This window comes from Symphalangus syndactylus, chromosome 5, assembly GCF_028878055.3.
Source record: "Symphalangus syndactylus isolate Jambi chromosome 5, NHGRI_mSymSyn1-v2.1_pri, whole genome shotgun sequence".
Classification (NCBI taxonomy): Eukaryota; Metazoa; Chordata; class Mammalia; order Primates; family Hylobatidae; genus Symphalangus; species Symphalangus syndactylus.
Window position 1 is genome coordinate 130847426 of NC_072427.2, and position 12983 is coordinate 130860408.

The 12983-nt window shown below is 38.9% G+C and overlaps 1 protein-coding gene and 1 non-coding gene across 2 annotated transcripts; both read left to right on the plus strand.

The window, feature by feature from the left end:
• The first annotated feature begins 7561 nt into the window (after positions 1–7561).
• Positions 7562–7717, plus strand: LOC129483241 (large ribosomal subunit protein eL39-like). Its single transcript, XM_055280343.2, has one exon. It carries the CDS (start codon positions 7562–7564, stop codon positions 7715–7717), a length of 156 nt encoding a protein of 51 aa, XP_055136318.1.
• A 4869-nt stretch (positions 7718–12586) lies between these two features.
• On the plus strand, positions 12587–12727 carry LOC129483568 (U4 spliceosomal RNA). Its single transcript, XR_008658093.1, has one exon. It is a non-coding gene; the product is annotated as a U4 spliceosomal RNA (small nuclear RNA).
• The last annotated feature ends 256 nt before the right edge of the window (positions 12728–12983 follow it).

The following is a 12983-nucleotide window of genomic DNA, read 5'->3' on the forward strand; positions in this document are numbered from 1 at the left end:
GTCAACTAAAAAGGAAAAAATGAACAAAGGATTTGAACAGACACTTCTCCAAATAATACATACAAATAGCAAATAAGCACCTTGCAAAATGCTCAGCATCATTAGTTATCAGGAAAATGCAAATTAAGCCACAATGCGATATCACTATACTTGCACTAGGATGGCTAAAATTTAAAAAAATAACAATACCAGGCATTGACAAGAATGTGGAAGCAACTTGGCTCTCTCACACATTGCTAGAGGTACAGCCACTTTGGAAAATAATTTGGCAATTTCCCATAAAGTTAAGCAAATCCACTCTTACCATGTGACTCAGCAATCCAACTCCTAAGAATTTACACAAGAAAAATAAAAACATACATCCAATCAAAGACTTACTTGCAGGTGAGAAGTTCATTGCAGCTTTGTTCCCAAAAGCCAAAAACTAGAAATAGTTTAAAACTCCATTGGGCCGGGCAAGGTGGCTCACGCCTATAATCCCAGCACTTTGGGAGGCCCAGGCAGGCAGATCATGAGGTCAGGAGATGGAGACCATCCTGGCTAATTTGGTGAAACCTCCTCTCTACTAAAAATACAAAAAATTAGCCGGGTGTGGTGGCGGGCGCCTGTAGTCCCAGCTACTGGGGAGACTGAGTCAAGAGAACGGTGTGAACCCGGGAGGCGGAGCTTGCAGTGAGCTGATATCTCTCCACTGCACTCCAGCCTGGGCGACAGAGTGAGACTCTGTCTCCAAAAAAAAAAAAAAAAACCTCCATTAACAGTAGACTGAATTAACAAATTATGGTATATCCATACAATGGAGTAACTGCAATAAAATGGGTCAATCTCCAAAACATTACACTGAACTAAAGAATCCAGACACACAAAAAAGTGCATACTCTATAGTTCCATCTATACAAGACTAAGCAAAAGCAAAATCAATCTACAGTGATAAAAGGAAGATTGGTGTTTGCCTCGGACCAGGGGTTGTGACAGCAGCGGACGGATTGGGAAGAAGCACAGAGGAACTTCTTGGGTGATGGATATGTTCTATATCTGGATTGTGTAGATGGTTACCCGGGTATGTGCATATTCACAACTCATTGTACTGTACATATGAAATGTATGCACTTTAGTTTTCTAAATTATGCTTCAATGAAGTTGAATTTTTAAAAATATAAACCTTAAGATTTTTCTGGGTTTGCAGGGATGATAGTGAGAGGTTAAGTTAAAGAATATAATGGTTTTAAGTCTACATGGTTAGTAGAATGATACTGCCATTAACAGACATGTGTCTCTCACCAATCCCAAACTCATTACGGTCACAACTGAACTAAAGATCTCCTTTCAGCCGGGCATGTTGGCTCACCCCTGTAATCCCAGCACTTTGGGAGGCTGAGGCAGGCAGATCACCTGAGGTCAGGAGTTCGAGACCAGCCTGGCCAACATGGCAAAACCCCGTCTCTACTAAAAATACAAAAATTAGCTGGGCATGGTGGTGGGCATCTGTAATCCCAGCTACTCAGGAGGCTGAGGCAGGGAGAATCGCTTGAACCCGGGAGGCGGAAGTTGCAGTGAGCTAAGATCATGCCGTTGCACCCCAGCCTGGGCGACAGAGCGAGACTCCGTCTCAAAAAAAAAGAAAAAAAAAAATCTCCTTTCATCACCACCCCGAAAACTACTCTTTCTTGGGTGTTTTCTGTCTCAGTGAATGGCATCCTTAGATATGCAACCCAGAAAACTAGCAGATGTTTTTGACACCATTATTCTCATTCCTCTTCACTCCCAAATCTAATCAGGCCTGCCGATTTGTATCTCCTAAATAGATTTCAAATGTGTTGGCTTCTCTCCATTTCCATCCATCATAACCACACTAGTTCAAGCCATCATCTCTCACCTGTGCCAGTCTAATAACCTACCAAATTGTTCCCCCTGCATCTATTCTTACCCCCAGCACTGATCTGGACTTTTGGTTGCAAATGACCGAAATTCTTTTCAAACTAGATTAATGTTTTTAAAATAAGGAAATATATTTCTATAACCAAGAAGAAGTGAACTAGATCTATGAATTTGCCTAATTTATTCAGAACTCAGTTTTCCTGTTTATTTCATTTTAGAGACAGGGTCTCTAGGCTGGAGTGCAGTGATGTAATCTCAGCTCACTGCAACCTCCGCCTCCTGGGCTCAAACAATCCTCCCACCTCAGACTCCCGAGTAGCTGAGACTACAGGCATGCACCACTACACCTGGCTACTTTTTTTTTATTTTTGTGTAGAGATGGGGTTTTGCCATGTCGCCCAGGCTGGTCTCAAACCCCTGGACTCAAGTGATCCACCTGCCTCAGTCTCCCAAAGTGCTGGGATTACAGAGTGAGCCATCCAGCATTGCCTGTTTTTCTCTTTAACTCTTAATTGTACTTCCCCCTGTGTTGGTTTTATTCTCAGATGGCTCTCTGCAAATGATGTAAAAAATTGTTGATCTTTTACTTGCTGATCTGACCTGGTCCATGCAGGTAGCAATCCAGAGGAACAAGGATTACCTCTTCCCTGCGAGTTTGAGCAAAAGTTAGAGTGGGCACTGGTTAGTCTAACCCGGGTCATGTGCCCAACCCTGAACCAAACACTAAGGCCAGGAGAACAGGGAACTGTGATTGGTTAGAACTGGATTGTATCCTCATTCCTGTGCTGGGCAGTGAGAGAGAGTCAATTCCACCCAAGTCCTATGGAAAGGGCTCCCCACAGCAGAGGGGTTCTGTCCACCAGTACTGGGGGGAAAGGGAAAGTGGCTGGATGAACAAAAATTGTAACTACCAGAGTCTGTTTCCATTCTGCTCATAAAAACCAGACTTATTTTATTTCATCCTTTTTAAGTTAAATTTGATGGTATATCATTCTCCTGCTTCAAATCATTAAATGGCTTTCTATTGCTTTTAAGATAATATTCAAACTCTCTCAGATGGCTCAAAGTCCTTTATGCTCCAAGCCTTGCCTACATCCCCAAATAAATTTTGTTGCTCTCTCCTCATTCTCTATTCCAGCCACCCCAGCCTTTTCCAATTTCTTTCACATGTCATGTTTCTTCACAGTTCAGGTCCTTTTCACAAGCTGTTTCCCTGAACACACCCCACAGTCCCCCATCAGAAAATATCTAGTCGTTTTAGGGTACAGCTCAGACACTACTTCCTCAATGCAATTTTCATGTATCTCCAGGTTAGGTCACACCCCCTCAGGTAAACACATTCATTGTCCATGTACATCTCTTCTATCACATTTCTCTCAATTGTAAGTATACAGTCATTAAGGTAATGAAGGTTTAATATCTGATCCTACCAGTGAGAATGTAAGCTCCATAAGGGCTGGGATGATATCTGCCCCATTCACCTCTAGTGCTGGCACCTAGCCCTGTCCCTGGTACAAATAACACATGCAATTTTTCCCCCAATAAATGAATAAATTTGGTGAGTGACCAGGATAAGAGGAATGATAAATTTGATTTTGGATAGGTTGAATCTAAAATAACGACAAGGCAGTAAGTTAGAATATTTACAATAGACATTTGGAAATACGGGACCATCAAGGTGAATACAGTCTAATATTCCATGGGACTATCGTCTTTCAAAAAGAAGACCAAATACCAAAAATATTTTACTTCCCCAAATGACAAGTGATTTCCACTTAGGGGCTGAGAGTTGATGAAATTAGGGGCCCATTCAGGAAGTCTCTCCTGTCTGCACACCTGGTGTTTTACTAACAAGCTTGACCCAAACTGGAGTGCCAACCCTGGGCCAAAAAAAAGTGGGGGGAGGGGAATATTGCATACAGAAACCTGAAGTAATTTTAGTTTTATTTACACAGGTCGTTCAGCTTAGAAACTGAAGTCAAATTTAGAGATTCAAACAACTCGTATAATGGGTACATTTTCTACCATCCTTTTCCTTGGTAAACAGCATTTAGAGACAGTGAAAACAGCATGTCTTTCTAAGAAGAGCCCAGTGTTCCATGTCTTTTTCAACATTCTCTCTCCTCCACACCCACTCTCTGCTCAACATAAAGGTTTTGCTTGTTTGGAGTTATTCTGAGCTTAAGGAGCACTTCTCAGGAGAGTAGTCTAAAGGGTGTTTTTGTATTTTCCTTCCTGAGGTGTGTGCAGGAGGAAAGAAAAAAATAACGACCACAGCTATCCTCCTATTCAAAACAGTCCATGAATCATTTTTCTTCTTAGTGTTTTTCTTCTTAATATTCAACAGAACCATGAGTGGCTAAAGTCCTAGAAACTTCAGGTACTTCAGTTCTTTAATAAAAATAAATGAGACTCTTGTTTTCAAAACACAATGTTCATTGTAAAATATAGATATTTGGCTAATGTTTAAAAATATCATAGGTTCCAACTTAAAGGAAAAAATGATGGAGAGGAGGAAAAAGCTGTGCTTGAGCTTTATTCCAAAGTTCAACCAAGCCCTTACTAAATCAGTAGCTTACATGGTCAGCAGCAAAAGAAGAAACCTCAGGACAAGGAGGGAAAAGCAAGTGAGAAACACCCAGAAGAGAGGAGTTGAGCTGAGAGGACAAGAAAGGGCGATGTGGGGCCTTCCTTGAAGATGAGTTTGGACTTCAATGTTATTTCATAGCTTATTCTTCAAGAATTTTTTCCATTCACAGGCTACATGTGTTGCCTACTGCATTTCAAGGGGCAGCAGGAGAATAAAGACTTAACCGAGCCGAGAAATAGGCGAGTTGCTCCATCACTTGTCTACTTGTTGAAACTCCTTTCTTCCCCTTTCCTGACATTTTTGCTGGGCAAGGAAAAGAAAGAGTTCACAGGTGGCTGAAGATTAGACTATCACTCTAAATACATCATGGATATGCACAGCCTAAAGGTTTAGAAATAGACGGAAGGTAAGAAATACCATGCTAACCAGGCCCACATAGGTACAAGGGATCCTCTGCTGTCGGATGATTTTTTTTTTTTTTTTTTTTTTTTTTTTGAGGTGAAGTCTCGCTCTGTCGCCCAGGCTGGAGTGCAATGGCGCGATCTCAGCTCACTGCAACCTCTGCCTCCTGGGTTCAAGTCAATCTTCTGCCTCAGCCTCCCAAGTAGCTGGGATTACAGGCGCCCGCCACCACACCCGGCTAATTTTTTGTATTTTTAGTAGAGACAGGGTTTCATTATTTTGGCCAGGCCATTCTCGAACTCCTGACCTCGTGATCCGCCCACCTCAGCCTCCCAAAGTGCTGGGATTACAGGTGTGAGCCACAAGCACCAGGCCAGTCTGATGATTTTTTTTTTCTTTTTTCTTTTTTTTTTTCTTGAGACAGAGTCTCACTCTGTTGCCCAGGTTGGAGTGCAATGGAGCAATCTTGGCTCACTGCAACCTCTGCCTCCTGGATTCATGTGATTCTCTGTGTCTCAGCCACACAAGTAGCTGGGATTACAAGCGTGTGCCACAATGCCCAACTAATTTTTGTATTTTTGGTAGAGACAGGGTTTTGCCATGTTGGCCATGCTGGTCTTGAACTCCTGGCCTCAAGTGATCTGCCCGCCTTGGCTTCCCAAAGTGCTGGGATTACAAGCTGAGCCGCCGCGCCAGCCTGCAGTCTAATTTTTTAGTGCATTAGGATTGGTCCTTCATTTTTCTGTACACTCCCCTAGTCTGCTCATTAATGCGTAAAATTCCAGGCTTATAAAGCAAATTTTGTAAAAGAAAATGCATATTTGGCTAAATATGTAAAGTTCTATAAATGACTGTTCCTATAGTTGTTGTTTTTTTTTTTTTTTTTTTTTTCAGAAAATAAATTTGGCAAATTTATGAGGACAGAGGAAAAAGGAGTGAAGGGAGATTTATGAAGGGCCTAGAGAAAGAGCCTAGAAAAGTCAGGCTAGGAGCAGAGAAGACCAACCCAACCTTTGACTGAAATTAGACCTAAGGCTGGCTCTGAAGTATTTGTTAAATCCTCTGTTTTTTGTCTCTGCTATTGAATCCAAAGATGGGTAGTACAAAAATATGACTATTCTCTAAGAATAAGTCAGTGTTAACTGGTAAGCAATAATACCTTGTTTACACATAAGTGAGATTACAATTTCTAGCTAGGCAGTACAGTAACTACCATACGGGAAGTGGCTTTCAATGGAACCTGCAACTCCAGCCCTAATCCCCGTAACAGATAAAATTTCTCCAGGTCTCACACATTAAAATAATGCTCACAAGGGTAATTTGGGACTGTATCATGTATCATATGCACACTAACGTGTCATATACATACAGTATGATTCGCAAATTGCACCTATCCTACAGAAATTATGTGAGCATGTAAAGCTATGTATATAAGAATTTTTCATTGCAGTAGTTCATAAGAGTAAAAATTCAGAACATCATTGTATTCGTTTCCTGGAGCTGCTTCTGTAACAAAATACCACAAACTAGGTGACTTTAAGCCACAGAAATGTATGGCCTCAGAGTTCTGCAAGCTAGATGTCCAAAATCAAGGTGTCTGCAGGGCCATGCTTCCTCTGAAAGCTGAAGGAGAAGGCTTCCTTGCCTCTTCCTAGCTTCTGTGGTTGCCAGCAATCAATCTTTGTGTTCCTTGGCTTGTAGATGCATCACTCCAATCCCTTGTCTTCATAGTCTTCCCTGTGTGCGTGTCGCATGTCTGTCTCTGTGTCCTTACAGGTCATTAGTCATATTGGATTAGGGCCCACCCTAACGATGTTATTTTAACTTGATCACTTTATAAAGTTCCTATTTCCAAACAAGATCACATTCCTCGGTAGAGGGGATTATGACTTCAATAGAGCTTTTTGTGAAGAACACAATTCAACTCATAACAAACGTGGAAGCCCATCAATAGGGAAAACAAATTCTATATTTCTGCAACAGGCCACTCTGTAGTCATTAAAAAAGAGAGAGAAAGAGAGAGAGAAAAGTACTAGGTGCACTAACCTACAAAGCTGTCTTGGACATTATTACTGCATATTATCTAATGCATAAAATATGTGTGGATATAGTCTATTTATGTGTTAATTGACTGTTCATGTTATTGGTAAGGCTTCCTGTCAATAGTAGGCTATTAGTGGTTAAGTTCTGGGACAGTCAGAAGTTACATGCAGGTTTTCAACTGTCTCCTAACCCTTGCATTATTCAAGGGTCATCCGCATTGAAACAGAAAAGATTAGTAATTGTTAGGAGATGGTGAGAAGTGGATGTGGCTGTAAAAGTGCAGTATGAGGAATCTTTGTGGTCATGGAAATGTTCTTGACTATATCAGTGTCAACACCCTGGTTGTGATTTTGTGCTATAATTTTGTAAGATGCTACTAGTGGAAAAACCTGGTTAAGGGTACATGGGATTTCTATGTAATATTTTTTACAACTGGATGTGAATCGACATTTAACTCCAAATAAAAAGTGTAATTTTTTAAAAAGTGAGTGCACCAAAGTCTCAGAAATCACCACTAAAGAACTTATCTATGTAACCGAAAACTACTTGTACCCAAAAAACTATTGCAATAAAAATAAAAATTAAAAAAATAAAAAGCTCTCTTTTTTTCTCTGACATGATGGTGTGTGCTTGACTCCACTTATCACCATGTCTTCTCACAAGACTTTGAGGATTAAGCATTTCCTGGCCAAGAAACAAAAGCAAAATCATCCCATTCCCCAGTGGATTCAGATGAAAACTGGTAATACAATCAGGTACAACTCCAAAAGGAGACATTGGAGAAGAACCAAGCTGGGTCTATAAGGAATTGCACATGACATAGTGTCAAGGTCATGGCCATCTTACCATATCAAGCTGAAAATGTCACCACTATCTGGAGAGTTGTACATGTTTTATTGGGAATATTTTTTTTCTCTGTGTATGTGCTACATGTGTAGTGGTAGGTTGGATTCAGTAATAAATATGTGAAACCTTTCCTTTCAAAAAAAAAAAAATTAGGTGAAATTAAAACGTAAGTGGACCTGTGTGGTTCAAATCTGTGTTGTTCAAGTGTCAACTGTAATTTGTCATTTCAAGAATGTTATATAAATGGAACCATACAGTATTTAACTTTTTGAAATTTCCATTTTTCACTCACATAATTCTCTGGAGATTCGCCCACGGTGTTGCATGTGTCAATAGTTCATTGCTTTTGATTGCTGAGTAGTATTTCATGGTATGGATATATCACAGTATGTTTAATCACCTGTGAAAGGGCGACCTGAGAGTTGCTTCCAGTTTTTGCTATTACAAATAAAACTACTATAAACGTTCATGTGTAGGTTTTTGTGTGAACATAAGCCTTGTTCATAAGAAATGGCTAAACATAAGCAATGACTGGGTTGTATGATAGTTATTTAATTTTTAAGAAACTCCTATACAGGTTTCCAGAGTAACCATACTATTTTACATTCAAAATAGAAATATATGAATGATCCAGTTACTCTGCATTTTCTCCAGCATTTGGTGTTGTCTATTTTAATTCTAGCCATTCTGACAGTTATGTAATGGTATCACATTGTAGTTTTAATTTGCATTTAATTTGCAAATATTTCTCATGCTCTGAAACTTTCCAACTTATCCTCTTATTAGGAACTTTTGCAGAAAAAAAAATGTTTAATTTTGATGTGATCTAATTTATCAATTTTCTTTTTATGGATCATGCCTTTGGTGTCAAGTCTGAGAACTATTTGCCTAGCTCTAGATCCCAAATATTTTCTCCTATAATTTTTTTTCTAAAAGTGTTATAGCTTTACATTTTACGTTTAATTCCATGATCCATTTTGAGTTAATTTTTGTATAAGGTAAGACTCAGGCCAGCCAGGTGCAGTGGCTCACACCTGTAATCCCAGCACTTTGAGAGGCCGAGGGGGGTGGATCACGAGGTCAGGAGATCGAGACCATCCTGGCTAACACAGTGAAACCCTGTCTCTACTAAAAATACAAAAAAAAAAAAAATTAGCGGGGCGTAGTGGCGGGAGCCTGTAGTCCCAGCTACTCAGGAGGCTGAGGCAGGAGAATGGCATGAACCCAGGAGGCAGAGTTTGCAGTGAGCGGAGATCATGCCACTGCACTCTAGCCCGGGCGACAGAGCGAGACTCCGTCCATCTCAAAACAAAAAAAGACTTAGGCCAAAGGTATTTTTTCTTTTCTATTTTTTTTTATTCTTTCTTTTCGTGGTGTTTTTTTTTCCATAGAAGTTCAATTGCTCCAGCACCACTTGTTGAAAAGACTATTTTTTCTTTATTGAATTGATTTTGCACCTTTATCAAGTCAGTTGGGTATATTTGTGAGGGACAATTTCTGGGTTCTCTATTCTGTTCCTGAGGTCTGTCTGTTTCTCCCTTCACCAACACTACACATTCTTGATTACTGTAGCTATAAAATCAGTCTTGAAATTAAGCAGACTAATTCCTCTTTTTCAAATTTGTTTTAATCCATTCTTAAGTATTTGCCTCTTCATAAAAATTTTGAAATATCCTTATACATATCTGCAAAAATCCTTCTAGGAATTCTTACAGACTGACCTGCAGCTGGGCATGGTGGCTCACACCTGTAATCCCAGAACTTTGGGAGGCCGAGGGGGTGGATCACTTGAGGCCAAGAGTTCGAGACCAGCCTGACCAACGTGGAGAAACCCCTTCTCTACTAAAAATACAAAAATTAACCAGGCATGGTGCCACATGCCTGTAATCCCAGCTACTCAGGAGGCTGACGCAGGAGAAGCACTTGAAACCAGGAGGCAGAGGTTGCAGTAAGCCGAGATTGTGCCACTGCACTCTAGCCTGGGTGACAAAGCAAGACTCCATCTCAAAAAAAAAAAATTAAAACAAAGAAATTGACCTGCATATCAATTTGGAGAGAACTGGCTATGCACAGTGGCTCACACCTGTAATCCCAACACTTTGGGAGGCTGAGATGGGACAATCGCTTGAGGTCAAGTGATCAAGACCAGCCTGGTCAACACAGCAAGACCCCATCTCTATTTAAAATGTTTATATAAAATTTAAATAAATAAAAAAGTAAGAAAGAAAAGAAAAATATTGGAAAGAATTGGTATATTCTCTATATTGAAACTTCCAATCCATGATCATGGTATGTCTCTCCATTTATGTATATCTTCTTCAGTTGCTCTCATCAGCACTGTGTAGTCTTCAGCATACAAGGCCTGTACATGTTTTCTTAGATTTATACCTAAGTATTTCATTTTTTTTAGTCATTGAAAATGGTATTGTATTTTGAATTTCAGTGTCCAGGAATTCACCGCTGGTATAGAAATACAATTGATTTTTTTATGTTTATTTCACATCCTGTGACCTTGCTGAACTCATTTATTAGTTTTAGGGGATTGTTTTTGCAGATTCCTTAGGATTTTATGTGTGAACAATCATATCATTTACAAATAGGGATAATTTTATTTCTTTCTTTCCAGTTTATGTACTGATTTCCTTTTCATACTTTACTGTACTATGTTGAATAAGAGTGATAAGGTTGGACATACTTGTCTTTTTCCCCATCATAAAAGGAAAGCATTTAGTTTTTTACCCATTAAGTATAATGTTAGCGATAGGTTTTATATACATATTCCTTATAAAGTTGAGGAAGTTTCTCTCTATACCTATTTTTCTGAGAGTTTTTATCATGAACGTGTCAAATTTTGATAAATGCTTCTTCTACAATAATTGACATAATAATGTAACTTTTCTTTTTTAGTCTGTTAACATGATAGATTACATTGATTGATTTTTAAATATTGAACCAGCCTAGCATCCTTGGAATAAATATTGCTAGTTATGGTGTATAACTCTTTTAATATATTGCTAAATTCTATTAGCTAATATTTTGTTAAGGACTTTTGCAGCTATATTCATGAGGGATATTGGTCCACAGTTTTCGTTTTTGTGTTGTGTATTGTCATTGTCTGGTTTTGGTATGAGGTTAATAGTATTTTTATAAAATGAATTTGTAAACATCCCTTCTTCTTCTATTTTTTGGGAAAGATTATGTAGAATTGGTGTTAATTCTTCTTTGAATATTTCATAGAATTTCCCACTGAAATCATCAGGGCCTGGACATTTCTTTGTTGGGAGTTTTTAAATTATGAGTCTGATTTTCTTGAAAATGTCAGAGATATTCAAATTACCTCTTTTATTTGGAGTGAGTTACAGTAGTTTGTGTTTTTTGAGGAATTGTTCTATTTTTCTTAAGTTTTCAAACTTATGTGTGAAAAGTGTTTATAGCATTTCCTCATCCTTTTGACAGGTGCAGAATCTGTAGTGATATCCCCCATTTTATTCCTGATATTGGTAATTTGTGTCTTCTCTTTTTCTTTGTTAGTCTTGCTAGAGGTTTGTCAAATTTGTTGACCTTTACAAAAAAAAAAAAAAAAAAAACACAAAACCAGCTCTTTGTTTCATTGATTTCCTCTGTTGCTTTCTGTTTTCAATTTCACAGATTTCTGCTCTTTATTATTTCCTTCCTTCTGCTTGCTTTGGGTTTATTTTGCTCTTTTTTTATTCCCCAGGCTCTTAAGGTGGGAACGTAGGTTACTAATTTGAAACTTTTTCTCTTTTCTAATGTAAGCATTTCGTGCTATAAATTTCTCCCCCAGCACTTCTTTAGCTGTGTCCTATAAATTTTGATAAATTGTATTTTCAAGAGTGGGGCAGCAGTGGGAGTTCCAGCTCTCCATGGTGGGGTGGTCTCATTACTACTGGGTAGTGGTGAAAGTCCTGACTCCAATAGGCCTGCTTTGACACCAACCCAGTGGGAAGGGGTAGGTAGCCCCTTTGCTGCCTGGTGGAGGTTGATGTCCAGACTCTCCATGTGGTCTTCAGTGACACAGCAGGGGGCTTGCCTTGTTACCTACCACAGGAATAAATGTGACAGCCTCTTGAGGCAGGAAGGCTAGGCTCTGTCACGTGGCCTCCGCTGGCACAGGTGAGGGTGGGGCCACAGTTTTTTCTATGGAGTTTGGCTATAGTAGGGTAAATATTGTCTTAAAGATTTCTGTTTTGGTAGGTTACCTCTTTCCTACTTCTTTAGCTAGAGAGAGCGGGCTTTTGTTGGGATTGTTTGTTTGTTTGCTTTGTCGATGCCAGTTAATGTTTCTGGGTAGCCAGGTTTTTAAGCTCCAGGGCTGGGATATATAAGCCAAAAAGAAAACCCCGGGAAACTCACCAGCATGTTGATCCTCAGGTTCCTAGGTCCCTAGCCAGTCTGCTTTCCTCTCTCCCAGCTTCAGTCTTCTCTTATGTTTGTTTTGTATATAATGTTCAGGGTTTTTAGTTGTTCTTAGTGAGAAGAATGGGGAAAAGCATATCTACTCCATCTTCCTGGAAGTGGGAATTATACTTTTACTTTTTACTTTGTATAATAAGTTATTCTTTTTAAACGGTGGGAGTATGAATGGTAACTTTTAACATTTTTCTTCTGTGTTTTTTACTGCCAAATATGCTAAACAATGAATCTACGTGGTAAAGCTATGCGGTCTTCCAGCTGTAAAATGCATATTTACATGAAAAATCTCAGATAACAGGAGGCAAAGATTCTTGTTCAGATTATTTATTTCATGCAACTGAAAATGTTTCTTCTTATAGTCTCTCACAATCCACATTTAAAGTATTACATATAAGCTTTGCACAGTGGCAGTATCATAGCCAATGAGGTTTATCCAAGGCACAATTATTGCTAATTGAAAACATTTCCCAATATCCTGCCATGAAGACCTGTAATATAGTTGGCATTAGCAATTTTTGACAGTCTCTATGGAGACTGAATATAATATTGTGTATATATATATTACATATAGCCTTGTAATAATTAAAGACATGGTAGATATAGTTTCTTTAAACCTGTATTCTCTCTTCTCTCTTAATCATACTCAAATAAGAGTAAAGAGTTCAAAAAGTAAAATATTACAAGGAAAAAATGGTAATGGAGACAGATGCATAGAAATTTTTTAATGAAAGAAAGCAATTGCATATATGGTAACTGACTTAAGAAACCTGAGGAAGAGGAAATCTAAACC